Source organism: Phallusia mammillata, chromosome 2 (assembly GCF_965637545.1).
Source record: "Phallusia mammillata chromosome 2, kaPhaMamm4.hap1.1, whole genome shotgun sequence".
NCBI classification, from domain to species: Eukaryota; Metazoa; Chordata; class Ascidiacea; order Phlebobranchia; family Ascidiidae; genus Phallusia; species Phallusia mammillata.
The window spans coordinates 1,337,981-1,361,916 of NC_137253.1; the positions used below are offsets into that span (position 1 = coordinate 1,337,981).

The following is a 23,936-nucleotide window of genomic DNA, read 5'->3' on the forward strand; positions in this document are numbered from 1 at the left end:
ATCTAAACACAAAGGTGACCTTAGAATGTGCTTAAAACATGTTTGTGTTCATATTCCACTAGTTGGCGCAAACACAGTCGATTAGGTTTCTAATCTCTTATACCCGGGTGCTGAGGTTGGGGGGTTTCCCTTGAAACATCCACAGTTGATGTTTTTGGTTGTGTGATTTCTATGGATAAGTTTGCTTTGTATATTTTCAAATTCCTCTCACTGTTTGCAATCCATTCTGCGCGTTGTTCCTCAGTTAAATCCACCGCTGTTTTGTAAACTTCGATTGCTTTTGTGTAATACTCGACTGCTTCTTTGAATCGTAAAGTTTCACCGCAAACAAGACCAAGATTGTTCAACAAGACACCGTAGATTCGATACTTTGAAACTTCATTCCCAAACTTTGTTTCCATAAGTTCAAGTGCAAGTTTTATTGTTGTTTCCCTCGATGCCCAATCCCCGATGTAATTGTAATGTTGACTCCACTCAATGTAATGCAAACACCAAACCTCTTGTTCACATCGAATTTCTTCGTTTATTTGAAGGTCGCGGATTTGCTGAATTATTTCATGCATCAGTGGGATCACGTGATCGCGCACGATTTCTCTGTTTTTCGACTTCGAAAACAAATCAGAATTTTTCATCAAAAGTTCGATTGTTTCTTTAATTTCCCACGCACAATCCGCTACACTCTCCGCTACAGCGGAGTCGGGATTTTTCTTCACATAGAAATCTGCGGCAATGCTGAAGAACAAAATGGCTTCCAAATATTTTCCTTCATTTCGACGTTTTGTGGCTTTGGCTTTCAAGTCTTCTGCAGTGACCACTGGTTGACTTTCAAATAACCTTGAAAGTTGTTGTTTTGTCGTTTTTGCTTCGTCATAGTTTTTTGTTTTTAATAAATCAACATATTTTTGTACGAGTTGATTGAAGTCGTCACCTTCATCTAAAAACAAATCAAAGCGTTGTTTTAATAAAAATAATGAAGTTTTAAATTAAAAAATTGAAAAACACCAAACAAATGTTGGTAAATTCTGATAGGTGGCGTAAAGAGCGAAATTATTAGATGAGGTGTCAAACAGGGGTAGGGTTAACAAATGGCTGAAGTTAATTTTCAATCAGTTTTTTACAAGGTCTTATCCCAAATCAAACAGCTTTAATTAACTGTCAGAATTTTAACAGTTATTTATTTAAGATAAATCATTATTATTATGATGTTCTGGTATTTTTGTTTTCTAAAATTAAATTACAAAAACTTGATGTTATTGTTGTCGAAGATTTTGATGCGTCACAATGCTATTATTATTACAGTTAAAAAGAACAATTTGACGTTTTCAGGTTCACTGCATCTTATGTAATAATTACCACATTAGTCCTACCATTTACGATACACGTATTTGATCTAAATAAGTGAACTAATTTTAAGTGCGTCCCTGTATTTACACCAGGCAGTCAAAATGTTCGTGATATGTGTTCAGGTAGGATTGAAGAGCTACTAACACAGGAACTCACATCACAGACCAGTTAATTACCGACACGTGGCGCAACAGAGCATTGGCGTTTGTTATGGCAATAATTGCAGGCTTAGAAATTTAGCACGCGAACTCATGTGTTAGTTGCTCTACCGGTTCGATTCGGGTTTAATGTCTATTGTTTTTTAGGTATTATAGTTTTTAAAAACTTCATCATTTTACGGGTTTATTTCCTGTGTAAAAACATGCAACCTTATACGGGTAAACACATGGACTGGCTGTTGTTGGAAAACATACAACCACTAAATTACTGCATATCGCAGCAGAGTAGCAAAACCAACTTAAGATTTAACGGTCGTGGTGTAACGAACGGAATAACTATATAGGGCAAGAAATTGTTTGGTTGTCCATGGAAATGCGTTCATGCTTAAAACAAGGATCTTTCTCTAAAGCATATAATGTAACGCTTCACACACACTTGGAACTGATAAAGAAATCACAAGGCCGATTGGGCTAAAAATTGAAACAAAAAACAATAAGCATTATGTCTAACAATTTAAATAAAGTCGTCTAACTTATTGCGCTGTTGGCAAAATGTGCTAAAACGAGACAACCTGGCGAAAATCCTCCAAAATGAAGAAAAGTGGAATTGCAAGTTAAAAATAAGTTCGGGCTGTCGCTACTTTATAAATATTGTTTTTGGTCCGCTGCATGCAAAGTGTTGCCTAACCTCGCTCTAATGAAATGCCCGGAATGTGACAAACCCTTATTTGAATAACCAACCTTAAAATCATAACAAACAATTTATAATCGCACTACGCAAGACGTGTAAGTTGACCTGCATCAACCTCTCAAACATAAAGAAGCAATTGAACAACAGTAATATTTTCCAAATCGTTTTTAGTGTATAGGCTGTTGAAATCGTTTTTAGATTTGTTCTTTTGTTTCGTTTTGTTTTTTAATTTCCGCAGTCGTGTGACGTCAACTGCTTCTGGCGATTTCCCAAAGCGCTTAAACACGGGTGTATAATTAATCCAGTTCAATACTACATGTGCAATACGAGATGACAGGGCGGGTAGCTGATCAGAGGCGCAAAACTCTTGATACGAAGTCGGGGCGATAAAAAGGGTCGGACATGCATGACTGGTGGCACGTGGTTTACATCAACTGGACCATACGGTTGCCATGACACTCTCCCAAAACAAAATGACGACTTGCATAGCATTGCGCTTAAAGCTCGGGTGGCAACGGTCGCCAACGGCAGTGTTGAAAAAAAATATGATTCTAAAGGCAGCATTTAAAAGACGGTAAAAAACTATAAAGCTGATTGTTGGCTGTCCTTCAGCGTTTATTGCATTTAAATATTGTAGCTTAAACGTTGGAGAAATTTTAAGGTTGGTTTCAAAGCATTTTTTTGTGGAATTTTTATATAAATGGTGATTATGAACCAAGCGTTTCTCATTTGCAAAAAGGTACATGATAATTACGATTGCACACTGAGGACAAGTGTAAAAACTTTTGTGCATGACGTCTGAACCTGATTAACAGCAAACTAAAAAGTTTCGATGTAAAATGCCAGAAATGTCGACCAAATCGCCACGAATCATGTTTCAGTTTGGCAGCAGTTTTCTTAAATCGCCATGTGGTGTATTGCAGATAAATTTGCTACATATTAAAACTTAAAAAACATCCTTCGCGTTCACTGCATGGTGGTGGGGTTGTCACACATTAAATGGAGTGATTTTACAACTAAAGAATTTTAAGATATTTCTTTAAAACACAAAAAATACCTGTTGTTTTACTGAAAATTGGATTTTTTCCCGTTTCGAATCCAAACAGCTTTAGAAGGCTTCGCTCAGCTTTGTGCAATGTTGAGGTCTCACCTATATAACAAAAGTATATGTATGATAAGATTTTCACGTGTTCATTTGTGATTGGTTTACCTGAAGGTTGCTGTGGTGATGTGCTGGAATGGGGAATTTCCTTGACCAGGGTTCTTACAGGTCTTGTTTCAGCTAAACACAAAAAAAACTCGAAAACGTTTTTGTTCTACTCTGGAAACTTTTCTTACCAAGGTGCTGCGATCTGCTACTGGTGGGAATTTTCCCTTGTTGAGTAGGAGATGATACTTGCTCTTGAGCGCCCCCTGTTGGTTCACGCGCGTGTTGCTGTGGTGATTTGCTGGAATGGGAACTTTCCTCTGTAGATTCGGTGGAGCGTTGAACTCCGGTACTTGAAGGATTGCTGGAATCTAAACACAAAGGTGACCTCAGAATGCGCTTAAAACATGTTTGTGTTTATATTCCACTAGTTGGCGCAAACACAGTCGATTAGGTTTTCGATTTCAAACTAAAAAATAAAAACATCCGTAATTTCCGATAGGTGGCGTAAAGTGCTAAATTATTAGATTAGGTGTCAAATAGGGATAGACTTTGGGACAGTGGTTAATTTTCAAATCTGTATTTTTCAACACCCCAAACCAAATATCCTTGAACGTATTTTTATAAATATTTACTAAAGACATCTTATATTTATGACTATTATCTGGTATTTTTTTCTTTAGACATTGAATTGCTAAAACTTAATGTTATTGTTGTCCAATAAACATTTTGATGCGTCACAATGCTATTATTATTATAGGTACAAAACAATTTGATGTTTTTATGGAAAACTAGAACCTGCTTTCCCATATATTTACAATTTAAACACAATACATATTATGTAATGATTAACCACATACACCATTTGTGACACATGTATTGGATTTAAATTTGTCAACTAATTTTAAATCCGTCCCTATATCTTTACACTAGACCAGTGGTTCTTAACCTTTTTTCTGTTGTTACCCACAAAATGTTTTGATGGATATCAATTACTTCTTTTTAGAAAAACATCACCTAATATTTTTGGGGTCCAAATTAGTTACTACTACAAAAGAAACAAATGCTACCTCACGCCTATAATGCCTATCACTAACTGGACTATACCGTCAATTGTATACGAAACAGATGTTTACGAGAGACTCTAGTTCTAGTTTTATGACATCACAAATAGCATGGTTACGAGTGAAACATATTGAGACTTTTAGAGTAGAAGCGCGTGACAACGTTTGCCATCGAAGTTACTTCTTTTTGATTTTGAAAATGTGGCAGGACGCCGAGAAATCTATTAAGATTGATTTTTTATTGAATTATTTTGAATAAATTTTACCCTCATTACAAAATGTTTGCTGGTTGCAATAATGATAACCAAGAATCTAATGATGACTATAACAGAAAATCTATGTTACCCCTTTTAAAATGCCAAATTACCCCTTTGGGGGTAATTACCCACAGGTTAAGAACCACTGCACTAGGGAGTCGAACCGCTTGTCCGACCGTATTTACTTGATTGTAAGCCGCGGCTTATATTGTTTTTCAGCTGCCGTTTGTGCGGCTTATAATCGAGGACGGCTTACAATCGAGGGCGGCTTATATTTTAATTTTATACCGAATTTTTTTCTACACACTAACATTTTAATTTATTTGGGGTTCAAAACATGTATGCTTGTGCAGATTCTACGTCGAAACGTTCTGATGGGTACAGTTATCAACGTAACTAACATATATGGGCAAATATTCATACCATATAATAACAGAAAGATGTATTGTGAAAAATCGTATCTAAAATTCTAGCGTGCGGCTTACATTCGAGGGCGGCTTACATTATTTTTTTAACACCTCAACATGCGGCTTACAATCGAGTGCGGCTTATAAACGAGGGCGGCTTACAATCGAGTAAATACGATATGTGTTAAGGTTTGATTTGGGTTCAATGTTTATTGTTTTTTAGGTTTTCGGGTTTTTAACAACTTTCTCCTTTGACGAGATTATTTCCTGTGTAAAAAACATGCAACCTTATACCGGAGCTGTAAACACATGGACTGGCTGTTGTTGGAAAACATGCAACCACTAAGTTTGTGTCGCAGCAGATTTGCAAAACTAACTTAAAATTTATGGGTGCCGTTTATAACTGCGAGCCTGCGTAGCCCGAGTAGATCACACTTAGCCCGAGTAGATCACGCTAACGCCGCTTAGCCCCTAAACGCCCACTTAGCCCATGTTTAACCATTTAAGCAAGCGCTGTATGGCCATGTTTAATCCTCCAAGGAAGCGCTAAGCCAGTGTTGTGGCCATGTTTAGTTATTTAAGCGAGCGCACATGTAATCGGAGCACAGGCATCTACGCCATTTCAGCCACAGCCGAATTGCCTCAGAAACAAAGCAAACAAAACAGGTAATTAAAAACAAGTTGTATTCTCTTTTACACAGCCAAGATAGTGTAGAGCAGCGGTCGGCATCCTTTTACACGACACGTGCCAAGTTACTTGTTATTTCCATGTGTTAATGATGACCTCGCATGCCAACTTTGTTTTCTGAACGATAGTGGTTCGTACCAGCAGATATCAAAATAAAGAGAAAGCAAAGCGTTTTGTGCATGTAAGGCCGTATTTTAAAACAATGAAATGATAAAAACTATAAACAAGCAGTGTAACAGGTTAAATTGTTACTTCAATATAAACACGCAAATCGGTTGGCGTGCCATGAAAAAACCCTCTTGTGTGCCAACGTTGGCACGCGTACCAAGGGTTGCCGACCCCTGGTGTAGAGTTTTCAAAGAAAGAGGACAATTTGGTGCACTTTTTTAAAAAATCACTCGAAGTTTCAAGGTTTGTCCAACGCAGATTTTTTTACGGGGTTCGAACCCAGGACAAGCGGATTATTAGCGGACTAAACAAGGGCTTAGCAGTGGCTAAGCGAGCGCCTTGTAATAGCTAATCATGTCTATGACAGGGAGCTAAGCGCTATCTTAAGAGACTAAACATGGCTACTCGGGCTACGCGGGGTGGACGGGCTACTCGGGCTACGCGGGGTGGACGGGCTCGCAGTTTTAGACGTAACCGAAAATTTTATGGTCGCAGTGTAACGAACGAAATATTTAATTTTAAACTGCAATAAGTTGTTTGGTTGTCCATAGAAGTGCGTTTATTAAACGGAAATCTTTCTCCAAAGCATAAAATGTAACGTATCGATCACATTTCGAACTAAAAAAGAAATCACAAGGCCGATTGGGCTCAAATTTTAACAACAAACAATAAGAATTATATCTAACAATCTAAATAAAGTCGTCTCACTCTTTGCACTGTTGGCATAATATGCTAAAAACAAGACAACCAGGCGAAAATCCGCTAAAATGAAGAAAGTGGAATTGAAACTGAAAAGTAAGTTCGGGCCGTCGCTACTTTATAGCTGATATTGGTTTTGGTCCGCTCCATGCAAAGTGTTGCCTAAACCCGCTCTAACGAAATGCCTGAAATGTGACAACCCTTATTTGAAGACTAGATTTGTCTGTGGTTAGATGTTTCGACACCAACAGTTTTGTCTGGTTGCGACAAAAAGTCCTATTTTCATTCCAAAGAAAAAAATGACAGTTGTTTTGGATTTTGGGGGGAATGGCACTGGAATGCTTTTGTAAAAAAAACAGAAACTTAAAGAAATTGGGTCGTCACATTTACAACAATGGCTTTTAAATAATTTATTTGTGATTGGTTTACCTGCAGGTTGCTGTGGTGATGTGCTGCTGCAATAACCGATTTCCTCTCGTGGTGCAGTGGGGCGTTTCTCATCATCGTGTCTAACTGGATCTGAATCACAAAATGTAATATGAACTAAATGATATATTCTGTTAACAACAACAATGTATCTGTGGACATCTTTAGGGGGAGTAGTATCTCATACCCGGTTTCTGCGAACTGCTACTAGAGGAAATTTCCCCTTGTTGAGAAGAGTGAGACTGTCTGTGCTCTTGTGCGCCAACTGGTGGTTCGTTTGAACGTTCTGCGGTGTCGACTGATGTAGAGGGAACTGTGAAATATTTTGGTTGTTTTGCGAAAGTTTGTGTTTAGTTTTGAATTTTTACCTTGAAAACTTCTGGTTCGGGTTGAAAAATAGTGAAGAGGAACGCGTCGGCCTTCGCTGACTTGCGGTTGCTCGTTCAAATTCATTTGAGTTAAAGTCGTCAAAACTTGAGAAAGTAGCTTGGTGGTTTTCTGTTTGTCAAAATACGTTTTTAACTCTCCTTTTATGTCAGTCATTGTGGGACGTTTTGTGGGATCTTGATCCCAGCATCGCTTCATCAGTATTTGGAGTTGCTCTGCGATTTCTCTGTCTTCACCGACCAAAGTTTGCATCCAATCCTGTATTTCCTGACAATCTGGTCGTTTTCCTTTCTTGATTTGCTCCAATAACTCCCTTCGCTCTTCTTCTGCCAGGCGTGGATAAGGAGCTTTACGAGCAAAAAGCCAGTAACAAATCATCCCGAAAGCGTACACGTCTTGTTCCTTCCTCGGTTTAATGGTGAGGTCCTTCAGTTTTTCAGGAGCGGTGTAGTAGGGAGTGTATTGGAGCCTTTCTTTCTTGGTTCGTGCTGAAATATCCACAGTTGCTGAAGTACTATAAGTTGCCAGTTCGGCGGCTCCAAAATCAGTCAATCTGCAGCATAGTTCTTCAGTCAGCAAAATGTTTCCAGGTTTTAGGGCCTGATGAATTAGACGTTTGTCGGGCAAATTGTGACAGAAAGCCATCGCTGATGCTGTTTGGTATAAAATGCGAACGCGCACAGCAAGGCCCAGTTCTTTGGATGTATCCATTAGTAAAGTTTCTAAATCTCCACCTTTGCAGTATTCCATCACAATTCCCATTGCAAAAGACCATTGGACGTAGCCGAAAATTCGAACGACATTTTCATGATCCGCTTTCAGCAAGTGTTCCATTTCTTCCTTTATCCTATTGAATATTTTTAATAAATATGGCTTTTGTGTTTTACGTAAGTGGTAAATTTTACGACTTACATTTTCACAACCAGTGACTTTTCATCTGTTCCGCCAGCCACCTTAAAGACTTTAATGGCAACTTCCTTCTTTAACCCATTGTGGTATCCAAATAAAACATCCCCGAAACCTCCTGAACCGGCCACAAATTTGCGAAGGTCACAAGTGATGTCATCACAGTCCAATTCTTGTAACTTTACGGAAACAAAACAAATTATAAACCTGCAATATGTTTTACTTTACAAACCACTGCAAATATATGCCTGTCAGTCCTGAAGGTGTTTAGCTAACTATCCCCTATAGCAGGGGTTCTTAACCTGGGGTGCACGCACCCCCAAGGGGTGCGAGAACTGTTCCTAGGGGGTGCGGGGGTGCTGAATCCTTAAGGTTGGTTAGGTCTATTCTATTAAAGCAATTACAGAAGGGGGAGCGAAAATTGGTTGGTGATTTGAAAGGGGTGCAGCAAGGAAAAAAGGTTAAGAACCACTGCCCTATAGGTTTGTTATAGTTGAATAATTCTCTGCATTATTACAATGTTCGCAAAATGCTAGTAACACAACTAAAGTTGTAAATTATCACAGTTTTACTTACTTCGTTTGTTGAAGCCATTGTAAAATTAATTACATGAAATGCTACTAAATATTTTCACTACTTTTCTGCGCTATTGATTTGCTGCAAACAACAAGAAGCAAATTTTAATAAAGCTTCATAAAATGCACAAAATTCTGCCTAACAAATGATTTCTGTTACCGAGTTAAACCGTTGTCATCAGTTGAAGTTCGACAAATGTATACGTAAACTCTTTCACTCAGCAGTCGTTTGGAACACAAACTTGTCTGCGAATATTGCCGAATTCCCCACCTGATATTTCCTGGAGTGTCGCACAGTTCGCTGCAAAAGCTTTTCATCATTATTGTCTCGCGTTCACTTCCTATCGATAAAACAAAGATACGAAACCACTTTTCAAGACGCTTGTGCATTTGTGTGATTGCTTTTGATTAATCTTCGTTTAAGTCAAGTTCATGCTGCTTGGTGAAAATACAGCGAAATGCACTAAACAGGGGAAAAACTGTCCGTGGTAGGGACCGGTTTCTATCTCGCGAAGGAACTATCAAAACGTTTGAACATTGTGCCATAGCTGTGCCTCGTCTCCTAAAAACATTTTAGCTACTACTCGCAACCGGTGACTTAAAACCTGAAATTAACATTGTGCAGTGGCGGCTCGTGCCTAAAATTTGTGGGGGTGCTGCCCATTGTGACGCAATAATGGACACGAGTGTAAACAGCAGACGGCATCATTTGTGTATTTTGTTTACTTGCACAGCGACGGGCTGAACACAATAACGTTCAGTAATAATGTGAAAAACAAAAACATACGTGGCACAGCTTCGAAACGAAGCGGTTGTAATAACAGTAAAACACAACAGGAATTTCAGTTCGACAACAAAAATTGTCATGTTTCATTTAAGTAAATTTAGTCACAGTCAGCGTTTTCAACATATTCTATGACACTTCACAGATTAATGTCACACACAAAAAAAACTAGCCATACAGCTTTTTATTGGTATCATAACTAACTAATTTAACAACCACATTACATTGGTTTCAGAACTTGTTCATTTAAACATCTTTCTTGAATTTTTGTGAACAGACTATTAATTGTATTTTAGTTTCTTAACTGCAATAATCGCTGCTTGCTGGCAAATAGCTTTTAATTCCTTCCTTCAAGTTCAAACCGCCTTCAAGCTTTAAAATTTACAACACTCCCACTTAAATTTAAACCACACTATTAAATCTGGTGCTTCCTTTTTCCAACCAAAATGAATCATGAAGTTATAGTTTGGGCATGATAATTAATAGCTTCTTCCTTAATCCCAAATGATAACTAAGAAACTGTTTTTCTATTTAATACTAGCACTGCAAGTCTTTTGGATATATTGGTGTTCCTCAGCAAAACTGGCATCTTTGTCAGTGTTAAAAAGAACTGTTTTGCCTTTGAAGGAATCATGGAAACAGCAAAAAAGGATTTTTCATCCTAGTAGTTTAACTTGTCTAAACATCATCTCTAGATAAATTATTTTCAAAGTAATCATGAACATCAGATCTACAGAAACATTTTGAGTAGCTAGCTGTTCTTTGTCAACAATAGGATGTGCTTGGTGTCACTACTATCTTGTCTGTAGAATAATCATTTTTAAGAAACACTTCCTGTGAAGCAATTTAGCAGCTACTGTTTAGACAAACAGTACATGTCCATTATATCAATACACATGATTGCACTTGGTTGCAAATACTGTCCATATGGTGTGTTAAGAAATCCACACTTTAAATTGTCTTCACTCTTTTTTTGTCTTCATTTCAAAATTCCTGTTGCTTGCAGTTGTTTGTTCTGCATTTGATATTGCCTGAATTTCAGTAAGGCATTTAACTTTACAGTCACAAATTTAATTATTGTTTGGTAGCTTTAGGAACTAAAACTAAGTATTTCTTGTTGTTGCTTATTCCTGCATGACATTGGAGTGGCAGATGTTTTGTCCCATACTTTCATAACTCTTTTTAATTCAATTATTTATTATAAAGGTTAATTGTGACTTTTGAAGGTGTTAGATGACCCTTTTTTCTTTTTCAAGGTGTTAGATACACTTATTTAATTCAATGATAACTGTAAAAACTGAAACCCACTTACAGTCATCTTAAAAAGTCACGACTAACAGTCAAACAACAAATTTAATGATAGCAAAATAATTCTTTAACTGCACTTACTGTCGAACTTAAAAACACAGTACACGGGTTTGGCTTTGAAGCTCACTGACGCGAAGCAGACAACACAACTAGCGCTACGTCACGGGAGGGGCTGCGCGAGCCACAGCCCCCTCTCGCCTATTTCGCCCGGCATGTAGCTTTTCCAAGTGCGCATGCGCACAACTGAAAACGTCATGAAACGTCACGAAACTGGAGCTGCAGCTCCGCCATAGATAACTTATTATAATTATTATTTTTTCAAAATCTTTTTTTTAATAATACAAAATTGTTATTAATTTTATTTTAATAAAATGCCGATTAATGCCATAAATGTGTGGGGTTTTGCATTTGCTATTGTCAAGTTAGAATTGTATTATCTCTATTGTTATATGTTTAATAGTTAATGTCATGTAAGAAACAACTGTTAGGACACGTCAACAACTCATCATAAATCTAACACCTCTTACGTAACGAATTTGTCACCTTAGTAACAGTGTGTCCTTGTCTCGTGTGTATATATATTCGACTGTTCGTGCGTTGCGTTTACTTTGGTACTAATACAAAGTCATTACGGATATAATTGTGCACAAAAAGGACTTCAATTAAGGATTAGATCTAGCAAGTGATCAGTCGCTACATAAATGGTGATACCCCGACGTGACCAGAACTCGCACCCTTCTGATACTTCAACATATTAACCGGTGAATGTGCACTATTTTACTTAATTGTTTTACTGATTTGCTTTGGTTTGGTTGTGATTGTGTGTGTCTTATGCTATCTTAGATTTTAGTATGTCTTACGTTAAGAATTTTATTCCTTTCGCTAAATCGAAGGAACCTAAACTTACTTCTACGCCTAATTTCAATGCCAGTGAATTGAGAACATTTAATGTTGAAACCGCCACTTGTAGTCGTGCTGATCAAGTAGCGGCCACTGCACATAGTGCTGGGTTAAAACCTCAAACGGCCTTTTGCCATGATAGTTCCGATTCAGGGTCATCGTCCCCGCCAATTAGTCAAATACCCGAGAGCAGAACCAATCCCTTAAAAGAGCATTTTCTGTCAGATCCTCTTACTATGACGACCAGAGGTATGTTGCTAGCCAAGTTGAACATACCTAAGTTTTGGCCAGAACGGTGTTCTGTGTGGTTTGCGACAGTTGAGACTATATTTGAAGCAAATAATGTTGTCAGTGAGTTTGAAAGGTACACCGCTGTAATTCCGAGGCTTGGTGAAGAACAAATTGCCAAAGTTGGACATATTATCTTAGACCGCGATTTGGAATTTCCATACACAGCTTTAAAAAGAACCCTTTCGAAATTCTATGAAACAGAAGAGTTAATGCGCTTGAATCAGCTTCTAAGTTCTTCTTCTCCTTGTAACAAGCGACCTAGTGAAATGCTAGCCGAAATGAAAGTGTTGCTAGCAAATTACGGAGAATTAAGCCCTTCAGCAATTGCTTTGTTAAAAAAGTTGTTTTTGGATCGCTTGCCACAGGAAGTTAGACTTGTTCTTTCAGCCAGTATCGATCAAGGTCTAGATCGACTAGCGGAAACAGCCGATTCGATAATGATGCTTAATTCGCCACACTTGTTCGTTCGCAAACCGACGCCACCATCATCATCATCATCAATTCCAGCGACTAGTTCTGGGTTTGCCCAGTCGTCTTCGCTTGTAAACTCGCAAACCTTAGTAAATGACGATTTTGAGAAAAGGCTTTCCAAAATAGCGGATGATATTGATTCGATAAAAACCATGCAAACCGTGAATTTAATGAATGGCAGCCAACAGAATCGCCAGCAACCAGTAAGCAAGTCGGAAAATCAACACTTTCGACAATCACATTTTCGTCATCCGCGAAACAACTATCGTCCTCGGTTTAATTACTCTCAGAATAAGGGAAATTATTATCAGCAGAATTCTTCCTTTAGACCGCGGTTCAACAGTTGGCACCAAAATTCTTGGACGCCTAAACAGACTAGCCATCCACCGCATAAACTATGCTATCATCATGCTACTTATGGCAATGATGCATATAGATGCACTCCTCCTTGTGCAATGAGTCCAAAAAACGGATCGCGCCCTGGTCAAGGTCGGTAAAGTGTCAGGGCATCAGATCAAATCAAACTAAAAAGACCTTTTCAGTAACCGACAGAATCCGAAATTTACCTTTTCTTATTGATTGTGGAAGTGATGTTAGTATTGTTCCTTTGTGGTTTGCACGAAGATTTTCTCGCTCTAAACCTTTACGGTTAGTCAGTGCCTCCGGTACGTTTATCAAATCTTTTGGTGAAATTACAATAAAGATTGACATAGCTTTGGAAAAGAAATTCGTTTGGACGTTTTTGGTTTGTGACGTTCCTAAAGCTATAATAGGCGCTGATTTCCTGGAAAACTTTGATTTGTTGATCGACACCCGAAGAAAACAGTTGATCTCGCCGAGCGTCAATCGCTGCTCAGAAAAGACTGTGAAGTTGCATAGATCGAAGACATTCAGTAAGCGAAAAAAGCCTAAATCATTTGAACAGTTGTCAGTATGTGCAATTTCTAATGAAGGTGTGAAAGAAAACATTGGGAGAAAAGACAAAGATGATAACGTTGCTGCTGATTTCGGTTTAAAATTCGCACGTGAGAAACGCGTTAAAGTTGACAAAGTACAGAAAGGTGCGAAACCGAACCAATTTGCGCAGCTGTTAAGCGATTTTCCTTCTTTAACTTCAAACTTCTCGCCCAAAGTTCCAGTCAAACATGACGTCAAACATAGAATTGAAACAGAAGGATATCCTGTGTCTTGTCATCCGCGTAGGCTTTCACCTGAAATGATGGTTGCGGCCAAACAAAAGTTTAACGAGTTATTAGATAAGGGGATAATCGAACCAAGCAATAGTTGTTGGTCTTCCCCTTTACACATGGTTAGAAAGAAGGATGGAACTTATCGCTGTGTTGGTGATTATCGTCGTCTCAACCTAATTACAATTAAAGACAGATATTCTATGCCATATTTGCATGACTTCTGCAATATTTTGTTTGGACGAAAGATATTCAGTACAATTGATTTGTTATCAGCTTATCACCAAATTCCGATGCACCCAGATTCAATCAAAAAGACAACGATTGCGACGCCATTTGGTAACTTCGCGTACAAGAGAATGAGTTTTGGTTTGTGTAATGCTGGACAAACATTTCAGAGGTTTATCAATCAAGTTGTTCGTGGATTTGAAGATTTTTGTTTTGCATACATGGATGATCTATTAATTGCCAGTAGAAACGAAAAAGAACACTGTAAACATCTGAAACAGATTTTTCAGAGACTAACAGAACACGGATTGCTAATCAACGAAAAGAAGAGTGTTTTTGGACAACAAGAAGTCATTTTCTTAGGATATCGCTTATCAACGTCTGGAATAACCCCCATCAAGGATCGAGTACGAATTATAAGAGAATTTCCACAACCAACTACTGCAAATGAACTTCGTAGATTCCTTGGTATGTACAACTTTTATCGGAAATTTGTTCCTCATGCTGCAGATAGCTTACGGCATTTAAATGTCATGCTGACAGGAATAATTAAGAAAAATCAACGTCTAGAGTGGTCGCCTGAATCAATAGCAGCTTTCGAAGACCTAAAAACTAAGTTAAGTGATAAAATGATGTTAACATACCCAAAAATTGATGGAAAACTTTCTCTTGTGTGCGATAGCAGCGGGTTTGCTCTTGGTGCATGTTTAAATCAATTCGAAGAAGGACAGTGGAAGCCTTTGGCGTTCTATTCCAAACCACTTTCATCGGCTGAAAAACGGTACTCAACATTCGATCGCGAATTGCTTGCGATTTATAGAGCTATTCGATACTTCAAGTACATTTTACAGGGACGGACGTTTAATGTGGTGACTGATCACAAACCGCTAGTCAGATCATTTCAATCAGCTAACGATCACCATTCACCTCGTCAAACCCGTCACTTTGACTATATAGCCCAATTTACTGACAAAATAGAATATTTGACCGGATTTCAGAATGTTGTAGCAGATTCGTTGTCAAGAATTGAGGTGAATTCTATTTCCTTACCAACAGAAGTATTTACCCTGGATCAGTTGTCAGATGAACAAGATGACGAGGCATTTCTTGCTGAACTATCAGATAGGTATGTGTCTTTGAAACTTGTTAGGCGAATGCTGCCAGATTCAGACAAATCACTCCTTGGTGATATTTCGACCGGAATCTTTAGACCAATTGTCCCTCAATCTTATCGTAAGAAAGTCTTTGAAGCTTTGCATGGACTGTCTCATCCAGGAATAAAAGCCACAAAAAAACTTATAGGAGATCGTTTTCTGTGGCATGGTATGAGAACCGATATTTTGCAATGGTGTAGGTCATGTATTGCCTGTCAGAAATCAAAGGTAACCATTCATAACAGAGCACCACTTGGACGCTATTTGGCACCTCATGGTCGATTTACTGATATCAGTGTTGATATAGTTGGCCCTTTGCCGATATGTGAAGGATACTCATATTTGCTAACGTGCGTATGTCGTTGGACTCGATGGTTTGAAGCTATACCGTTGAAAGAAATCACTGCTGCAAATTGTGCCAACGCTTTCTTGTTACACTGGGTATCTCGTTTTGGTTGTCCTCTGCGTATTACTACAGACAGAGGCGCCCAGTTTACTTCTTCTTTATGGTCAGATCTTTGTGAGTTTTTAGGTGCAAAACTTTGTCAAACTACAGCGTACCACCCAGCTAGTAACGGATATATTGAAAGACAACATAGATCATTGAAATCTGCACTTCGAGCACATGAATATCCAAACAATTGGTACTCAAACCTAAGTCTCATACTTTTAAGTCTTAGATCCACCATCAAATCCGATATAGATTGTAGTCCTGCTGAACTAGTCTATGGAAAGACGTTGAGGTTACCATGCGAATTCTTTGAAGAAACAGAGCCAAATATCCCCAAAACTGATTTCGCTCAACAACTTTCTTCTTTTATATCGACTATCCGATTCTCACCACCATGAAACCAACCGCCAATCAAGTGGCACCTTGATCCCCATCTGAAAAGTTGCACACACGTGTTCGTTAAAGTGGGCGCAAATAAGGGACCACTATATGCGCATTATGACGGTCCTTTCAAAGTCCTAGAACGACACGATAAATACTTTGTGCTAGCTTTGAATGGACGCACTAACTCTGTGACTATAGATCGCATTAAAACTTGTTATTTGCCAAATTCTGAACAACCTCAACTAGAAGTTAGTGATTCACCAATAACAGATGTTCCTATTTCCACAGAAGAAGAAAGAAGAACACCTCAGTCAGTTTTAAATTCAGTTGTTGACTCCAGCGGAAACGACGTCCTTGAAGCTGCAGAAGAATTTCAAGAACCAATATCAGAAGAAGATCCACAGGAATTCAGAACAAGAAGAGGAAGAATCATTAGAAAACCTGCACGATTTAGAGACTAAATCATGAATTTACTCTTGGTATTTACGATTGCTTTTGCACCATTGGTTCTTGCCAAACCTAGGTCTTTTCAGTTATGCCACGATTCGCTGTCAAAAGGCGAATATTATATACCGAAACCTATGGCTTGCAAGAAAAACACTGTAGCACCTCAAAAAGGCAACTGTTTGGTAAAAGTCTTTAACCCATCAAGAGATCAAATTCCAATCGAAGTACATATGTGTCAAATGTACAAAACGAGTTATGTGTCTCATTTTTATTTCTTTGGAGGGAAGTTTCACACGAAAACTACAATCTCTTCTCCAGCACCCACGGCCGGGACATGTGAAGAGTGGCACCGCACACAGAATGCGCCTCTCGTTGGCAGACTTGTTGAAAGAAGTAACACCTTGTGGTCCACGATGAATAAGGTGAACATAGAATACAAATGGCCAACAAAGAATGTAGGGTTCGTAAACAATGCTGTTTTAACCAAATCTACGATATACTACGACCCTGTAAACAAGCGAATGAAGAGTGCGTTGGGAATATTGTCTAACTGCAACGTGCATAAAGGTTTTTGCACAGTTGGAACACGCACGTTTATATGGTCGGCTCCCAAAAATGTTGATTGCGCTACGACAACTCCCATGGGTGTTCATCAAATGATTGCACATCATGAAGCAGATACAGGGAAACTATACCGTCTGGAAATTCCTTCTTTGGGACTCAGTATCCATCAACAGCTTCAATGCTCCCAACAAGTTACTGCTTGTTATTCCCAAAAAGCTATTTGTACGGGCGGAATAATATTAGTTCCAATGAATTGTACAGAAGAAAGTCTAACCTTCCGACTTCATACTAAGAAACCGAACAATTCTAGATACGTCGGTCTTTTTATCAATGAAGCAACGGATGCTATACAAGACAGTATCGAGAACATGACTAGCGACATACATTATGTGGAGTGTCAAATACAGTCTCTACTTACAACTGTATATGCTTTATTGTCACGCCAATATCCAGGCGAAATACTCAGTCAAGTTTTAGGTGGACAACGCGCTGCTGTAACAGTTGCAGATTTAATGACTGAAATCACGTGCGAAACAATTAACGGCACGATTATTCATAATCTTCAATATGGAGACTTTTATGCGACAAGACCTCTGATAGAGTATACAAATTCCAGAGGCAACAGATCTATCGGACAGCTTTACCGCGATGGATTTGTTTATCCGAATGTAAAATTCGTTGAAAATTACATTCCTGGCCGGGTATTTTCTTTCGAAGTTGACGATTCATTTTTGGTGTACGATAACTACACTTTAACTCATGTTGACTCCAAGGTACATTACATAACTCCAACGTTGACTCCTGTACACTACGAAAAAGAGCCTTTGGACTTCCAATCATTTTTAGACGATTTTCCTAAGTCAAATAACGGATTCGAAGATTTGACGAGCATGCTGATGACTCTTACAGAAGCCAAATTGACTCATGACAAGCTTGCGCAGTATATCCAGTCTAATACAGAACCTACTGTAGAAGTGGATTCATCATTTTTGACAGACAAGTTGGAAGCTGCGACAAAGAACATATTTCTGCATGTGATAAGTTCAATCACATCACCCTTTCTCAGCTTTGTCTTTATGATTGCTCTGTTTTTGGCCTGTTTCTGGGGTGTGGCACTGACCGGTTGGGCAATCAAATATTATGGAATTTTGGCTGTTGACGTTTTTAAGACAAGCGTCGTAACGAAATTTTCTGATTATGTGGGTGATGATAAGGGACTTGATTTAGATAACCCTGCAATAAATAATCGGAACGATTCTGATAAGATTTATCCTAGATTAGAGGCCACTACTTGATCGAACATTTGATTTCGTTGTAAACTGTTGCATGATTATATAAGTTACATCTAAATAGTTATTATTATTATTTTTTTGCATGTTTATCTTCATTTGTAATTTACATTTTTGTTGAATAAGTTAAATTACTAAACAATAAGTAAAAAAAAGGGACACAATATCTTCCGCTTTATTTTATGTTTTTATAGAATCAATGTTTCTCATGACAAAGCAATGCAACTCCACACTCTACGTACCCTCGCAAACGTGAAGCACATGCACATTGGAGAAAATTTGATCATGACTACGTTTCGGAATCTCGTTTTCGTCACTTGATCAAACACTCCAGTTTTCACTACGAAAAGAAAGAAACTGAACGAATGTTCGATGAAACGAAACGGACATCAAGTTGATCGAAAAATATTTAAACGAACACAACCTCTACAACAATGATTCGACAACGTGGAAAACAAAACTATTAATCAAGAACACGAAAGTTCTCCAAAAGACAATGAGATATAATAGAAGAAAAGAAGACAGGAAAATTCAAGGAAAAGACTCAAGAAATAAACAATCATGTGCTGAACAATTTCAACAAGAAAAACATTTATCAGGGGGGGTACCTGTGTGGGGTTTTGCATTTGCTATTGTCAAGTTAGAATTGTATTATCTCTATTGTTATATGTTTAATAGTTAATGTCATGTAAGAAACAACTGTTAGGACACGTCAACAACTCATCATAAATCTAACACCTCTTACGTAACGAATTTGTCACCTTAGTAACAGTGTGTCCTTGTCTCGTGTGTATATATATTCGACTGTTCGTGCGTTGCGTTTACTTTGGTACTAATACAAAGTCATTACGGATATAATTGTGCACAAAAAGGACTTCAATTAAGGATTAGATCTAGCAAGTGATCAGTCGCTACAAATGTTATTCTTATTATACACTGATCAAACATAAAAACTATATGTAAAGATTGTTGTATAACAACTTGGAATAGGAATGTCAAGTAAAAATACTGGGGGTGCTGCAGCTCCGCAGCCCCCTCGCACGAGCCGCCCCTGACATTGTGTGATCTTACATCTAACCTACAGAAGGTATTGCGCTGTAATAAAACGCTCATAAACAGTTGTATCTTTAATGTAATAAGCATTTTTCTGTTGTTTAAATGTCACAGAATCCCGTAAAATTGTCACACCGTATTTAAAATGAAGGTTTTTGTTACCCTGCCGTTTGTGCGGAGTTTTTTTTAAATTCTTCTATTTCCACAAGTTTGGAAACGATTTTATTTTTCTTGTGTTCTTTTATCTTTTACTGCGTGTTTCCAGTCGGTTTTGTCTGCAAGGCTATTGGTTAAGCGATGGTTGTGTTTGGGCAAAACTATTGGTCTTATCTATTTTAACCCACTTTTGCTTTTTTGTGGACACTGACGATACTTTTGTAGCAAAATATATTTGTCTTCAAAAAGAAAGGTAACAGATTTTTACCTTGACATGAGTTTCCAAACTTGTGGCTTTGTTTTATCTTTAACGCCATCAAGAGACAAAAAATTTCACCTTAGCTGGATTTTTATTTCAAATCTTTGACATATTTTACGACACTTTTTTGCACTTCATAACGTTTTAACGTTGCACAGCTATTTCCGGCTTGGTGATTGTTTTAGTGCAATTGTGTTGCTATGTTGTCTTTCACCAAGCGAAATAAACTCAACTCAACTCCTCACAATTACCACAACTGAATCAAAATCCTAACCCTTCCCAACCTTGCCAAAACATGATCATTCGACAACATTATTTTTTCTCATCTATTGCTTCAATTTCCAATTAGGTTTTCACCAGAGGTGTACGGAGTCAAAATTTTTAGACTCCGACTCCGCAAAAATTAACTCCGACTCCAGTCCTGCTCCTGATGAAAGACACAATATTACACTCCGACTCCTGATAATACTCCGATGTCACAAACAATTCCTGTTTCTACTTTTTAAGTTAATATTACCAATAAGACCTGAAAATAAATGAACATTTGAACTGAACAGAAAGAAGGAATAACACTCAGTGCAAAATGATCGTTACAAAGGTAATTGAAGGTAAAAATCACTGTGGTAGTATCCAAGCAAAACAAAACAGTTAGGGCAAAAAACTTTTTTTCTTTTGAGTAATAATATCAATAAGACCTGAAAACAAATAAACACTGAAACTAAAAGGAATTAAACAAAAAGAAGGAATATCACTTTTTGTAAAATGTTTTGCAATTGAAAGTAGAAAAACCACTCCAGTATTGAGAAAAATAAAAAATTCCTGACAAAAAACCTGGCTCACATGATAACAGTGTAAATAGTAAATAAACAATGGCAGTAGCAATGACAGGCCAGTGCATTCACAGCTTTGTAAGACATTCATAGAAAAAAAACATGCATAAACTTACTGGGGTAGCATTTTCATTTACGATATTGTTTAAAGGTATAAATAACTACTTTAGGCAATTATTTTTCACTGCATAGATCTTTTCCAGACTATTTAATACTATCAATGAATCTACTGAGGATGAAAGCAAGTTTGATCTTTTTTTGCATACAGTGTTGCAACAAAAACTAAAAGCACGCTCACTTGATGCACTTGATGCAGGTATGCTAAGAATTCCAAGCGCAAGGTGGCTTAGTCTTGGAAACTGATTTTGAAGGAGTGAACTGTTCCAAAATTTAAGTATGTCAAAATGGTTGTCTGTTTGAAAGTCACTTGTGTCATCAAACTTTTTGGTTTTGTAAATTTCTACCTCATCTAGTTCTAATCCAAATGTTTCAGCTGGTTCATCTTGCCATTCCAGAAAGTTGTCTTCATCTAAAGAATTCCTAGCCCTTTTACTATGGTGGCTAACATAGCCATGGTCAAGTTGTGTTGTTGAAGTAGTTTTTGTAGGGACTTCCGCAAAATGTATACGTAAACAAATGCTCATCTGTAATCACAAACTTTTCACCCAAACAAAACTTGCCACGACTTTTTAAAAACTTCATCACTGGTGAATCAGTGGGAGATGGTGACATTGATCTTTCTAAAATTGAGTAAAAACGGTAAACACAATGTAAAGTTGGACATTTATCGCTTTGATGGCTTACTGTTACTTCGGCAAAGGGCTGCAAAAAGGTAATTAGAATATCAACAACCAGCCAATCGATTTTAGCAATTCTTTCTTCTTGTCCAACAGAATTTAGAAGCACTTCTACCCCGTACTTGCTTTTTGTTACAGATTGAAGCATAGTCAAAGTTGAATTCCATCTTGTCTCATTGCTTTGCTTTAAGGTGCTTTTTAGTTTTGAGTTTAATCCAGATCTTTTAAAATATGCTGCTAATGCATTTACTTCAGAAACGGTGGACACAATTTTCTGCACATACATCAGGTCAAGACTTTCTTCTGTAATGCAATTTACTGTCTTACTTAAAGAGTGAAGCTGCAGTGTATGGTGCAAGACTGTAGCGATCATGTGACAAGCACAAGGAATTCTATGAAAACTTGCTAGGGCAAGTTTAATGTTACTACCATTATCAGTTACAAAATAACACTTTTTAACCAGGCTATCCAAAGAAATTCCTAATACTTTACAAGTATTTTCTATGCTTTTTCGAATATTTTCTCCAGACTTTTTTGAATCTTGGAATTCATACACAGTTAAAACTTGAGACTTTAGAAAGCCATTCATCACAAAATGCACCATCAGAGATACAAAGTGGCGAGATTTTAAATCAGTCCACATATCACAGGTGGCTGCGAACACTCCATTTTGATCAGATGCTGTTAACAGATTTTGTACCAAAGAAGATTTTGCAAGTTTTGCCTTACTATCAGCATTTCGTTTTATTGTGTTCCTAGATGGTAATATTTGCTTAGATTCAACTCTTTTAAACTTTGCCCCAATTTCAATGCAAATGTCAGCAAGTTTTTCTATGCCTTTTCCTTCAATAGCTGAAAAAGGACGCATATCTAGAGTGATAAATTGTGTGGAAGCTTCAAGAATTTTGTCTTTGTATGCTTTTGGTATTGTTTTCTTTACTTGCACAAAACTGGAATTTTTTTCCTGTGAACTTTTACGTTTCTGGACACAGTTTAAAGCAGTGGTTCTCAACTTTTTAAATTTGCGGACCGGTAAACTTTCAAAACAAATTTTGCGGGCCGGTGGACTTTCAAATCAACCCAAAATGTAATCACGACAAAACTATGTAATTCCAAAAAAATATGAAAAATTAAACTTAATGGGAAGTTTGCTGCTGTCTGTTTGATATCGTATGTGTTAAACGCAGTTCTAATAAAGTTTCTGCAAGGTGAAGTAGAGCGTTGACTTCCACATGATTTCTCAACCTTCAACATCATGCATTTCGCAATTGAGATATAAATTTGTAATATATTTGGCGGACCGACAGGAAAGCTGACACGGACAGGCACCGGTCCACGGACCGGCGGTTGAGAACCACTGGTTTAAAGCATGTTCTTTTAAATGAGTGGTTCCGCTTGTATAACGATCATCCTTCAGTGTTTTTTTGCATTTCTTGCACCGAACATATCCCAGATAAGTCATGTTTTCAATGTTTAACAACAGCGAAAAATTCATCCAAACTTCACTTTGTGCACCATCGTTCTGTTTATCCACCATTTCATTTTTGCTTAATAATTCTGGTTATTTTTCACGATCAATATTCATGGTTGCTCACTCTAAACCAGGGGGGTCCAACCTTTTTGGCCAAAGGGCCACATGCGGTTTACGAATGATTGCGCGGGCCAGTTGAGTGTTTACTGCTAATTTGTAATCTTAAAATGGCTGTCCACATGTCCGCTTTTCTTAGTGTATTCTGTTAGCGTTACTTGCTTTTCGTTTCTTATTTGACATGATCTATATCACTGCAGAGTGTGTAAGATATTTCACTGCTGAATGCGTTTTGCGCGAGTGTTTGATATCAGATGTACAACAATGAAGCAAGAAATATTGACTGACTCTAGAAGCAAGAGTAAGATTGTAGACGTAACAATGCAGAAACTGTGATGCTTAACAATGTGCATTGTGATGCAATAAAAGTAAGTTGAACAGTTGTGTATTACTCTATTAACAAAGTAATAAAGCAAACAATAAATGTCAATCCTCGGAATGCAAGATCGACATAAATTGGGCAGGCGTTAAAGTTCATAATATAAGTCATTTCAAAAAATTCCGCGCGGGCCACTCAGAACCTTCCTGCGGGCCACGGGTTGGACACCCCTGCTCTAAACTGTGATGCTACACTGTACACTCCAAATCCAAACTGCAGTCTCATCAAAACAATCGGGCGAAAGCAACGTATTTCTATTGTAATTGTAATGCGATAGCAAGGTTAAAGGTCACATACATATTTCCTGAGGGCAAATCAAAATAATAAAAAAAAATCACCAGAACCTTAATTTTTTGTTTTGTTTTAGCAAGACGTTTATGAACGTAAAATGGAATCCGGCTCCGGCTCCGGCTCCGGCTCCGGCTCCGGCTCCGGCTCCGGCTCCGGCTCCGGCTCCGGCTCCGGCTCCGGCTCCTGCTCCTGCTCCGGGTGATCTAAA

At 37.9% G+C, this 23,936-nt stretch overlaps 3 protein-coding genes across 3 annotated transcripts; 1 reads left to right on the forward strand and 2 right to left on the reverse strand.

Annotated features, from left to right (window-relative positions):
* Window positions 1–164: 164 nt before the first annotated feature.
* On the reverse strand, window positions 165–7,120 carry LOC145215596 (uncharacterized; the record flags this gene model as incomplete). Its single annotated transcript, XM_080084310.1, has 2 exons — window positions 7,053–7,120; window positions 165–934 (listed from the first exon to the last, which is right to left on the reverse strand). A coding segment is annotated over exon 2 (468 nt), but the record flags the coding sequence as incomplete, so codon positions are not given.
* A 93-nt stretch (window positions 7,121–7,213) lies between these two features.
* LOC145215597 (receptor-interacting serine/threonine-protein kinase 1-like) lies at window positions 7,214–8,972 on the reverse strand. The gene is made up of 4 exons (XM_080084311.1): window positions 8,919–8,972; window positions 8,349–8,521; window positions 7,418–8,283; window positions 7,214–7,362 (listed from the first exon to the last, which is right to left on the reverse strand). The coding sequence occupies exons 1-4, from the start codon at window positions 8,934–8,936 to the stop codon at window positions 7,214–7,216; spliced, it is 1,206 nt and encodes a 401-aa protein (XP_079940437.1). The 5' UTR covers window positions 8,937–8,972.
* Window positions 8,973–16,539: 7,567 nt separating this feature from the next.
* On the forward strand, window positions 16,540–19,233 carry LOC145214277 (uncharacterized). Its single transcript, XM_080082774.1, has one exon. It carries the CDS (start codon window positions 16,540–16,542, stop codon window positions 18,379–18,381), a length of 1,842 nt encoding a protein of 613 aa, XP_079938900.1. The 3' UTR covers window positions 18,382–19,233.
* The last annotated feature ends 4,703 nt before the right edge of the window (window positions 19,234–23,936 follow it).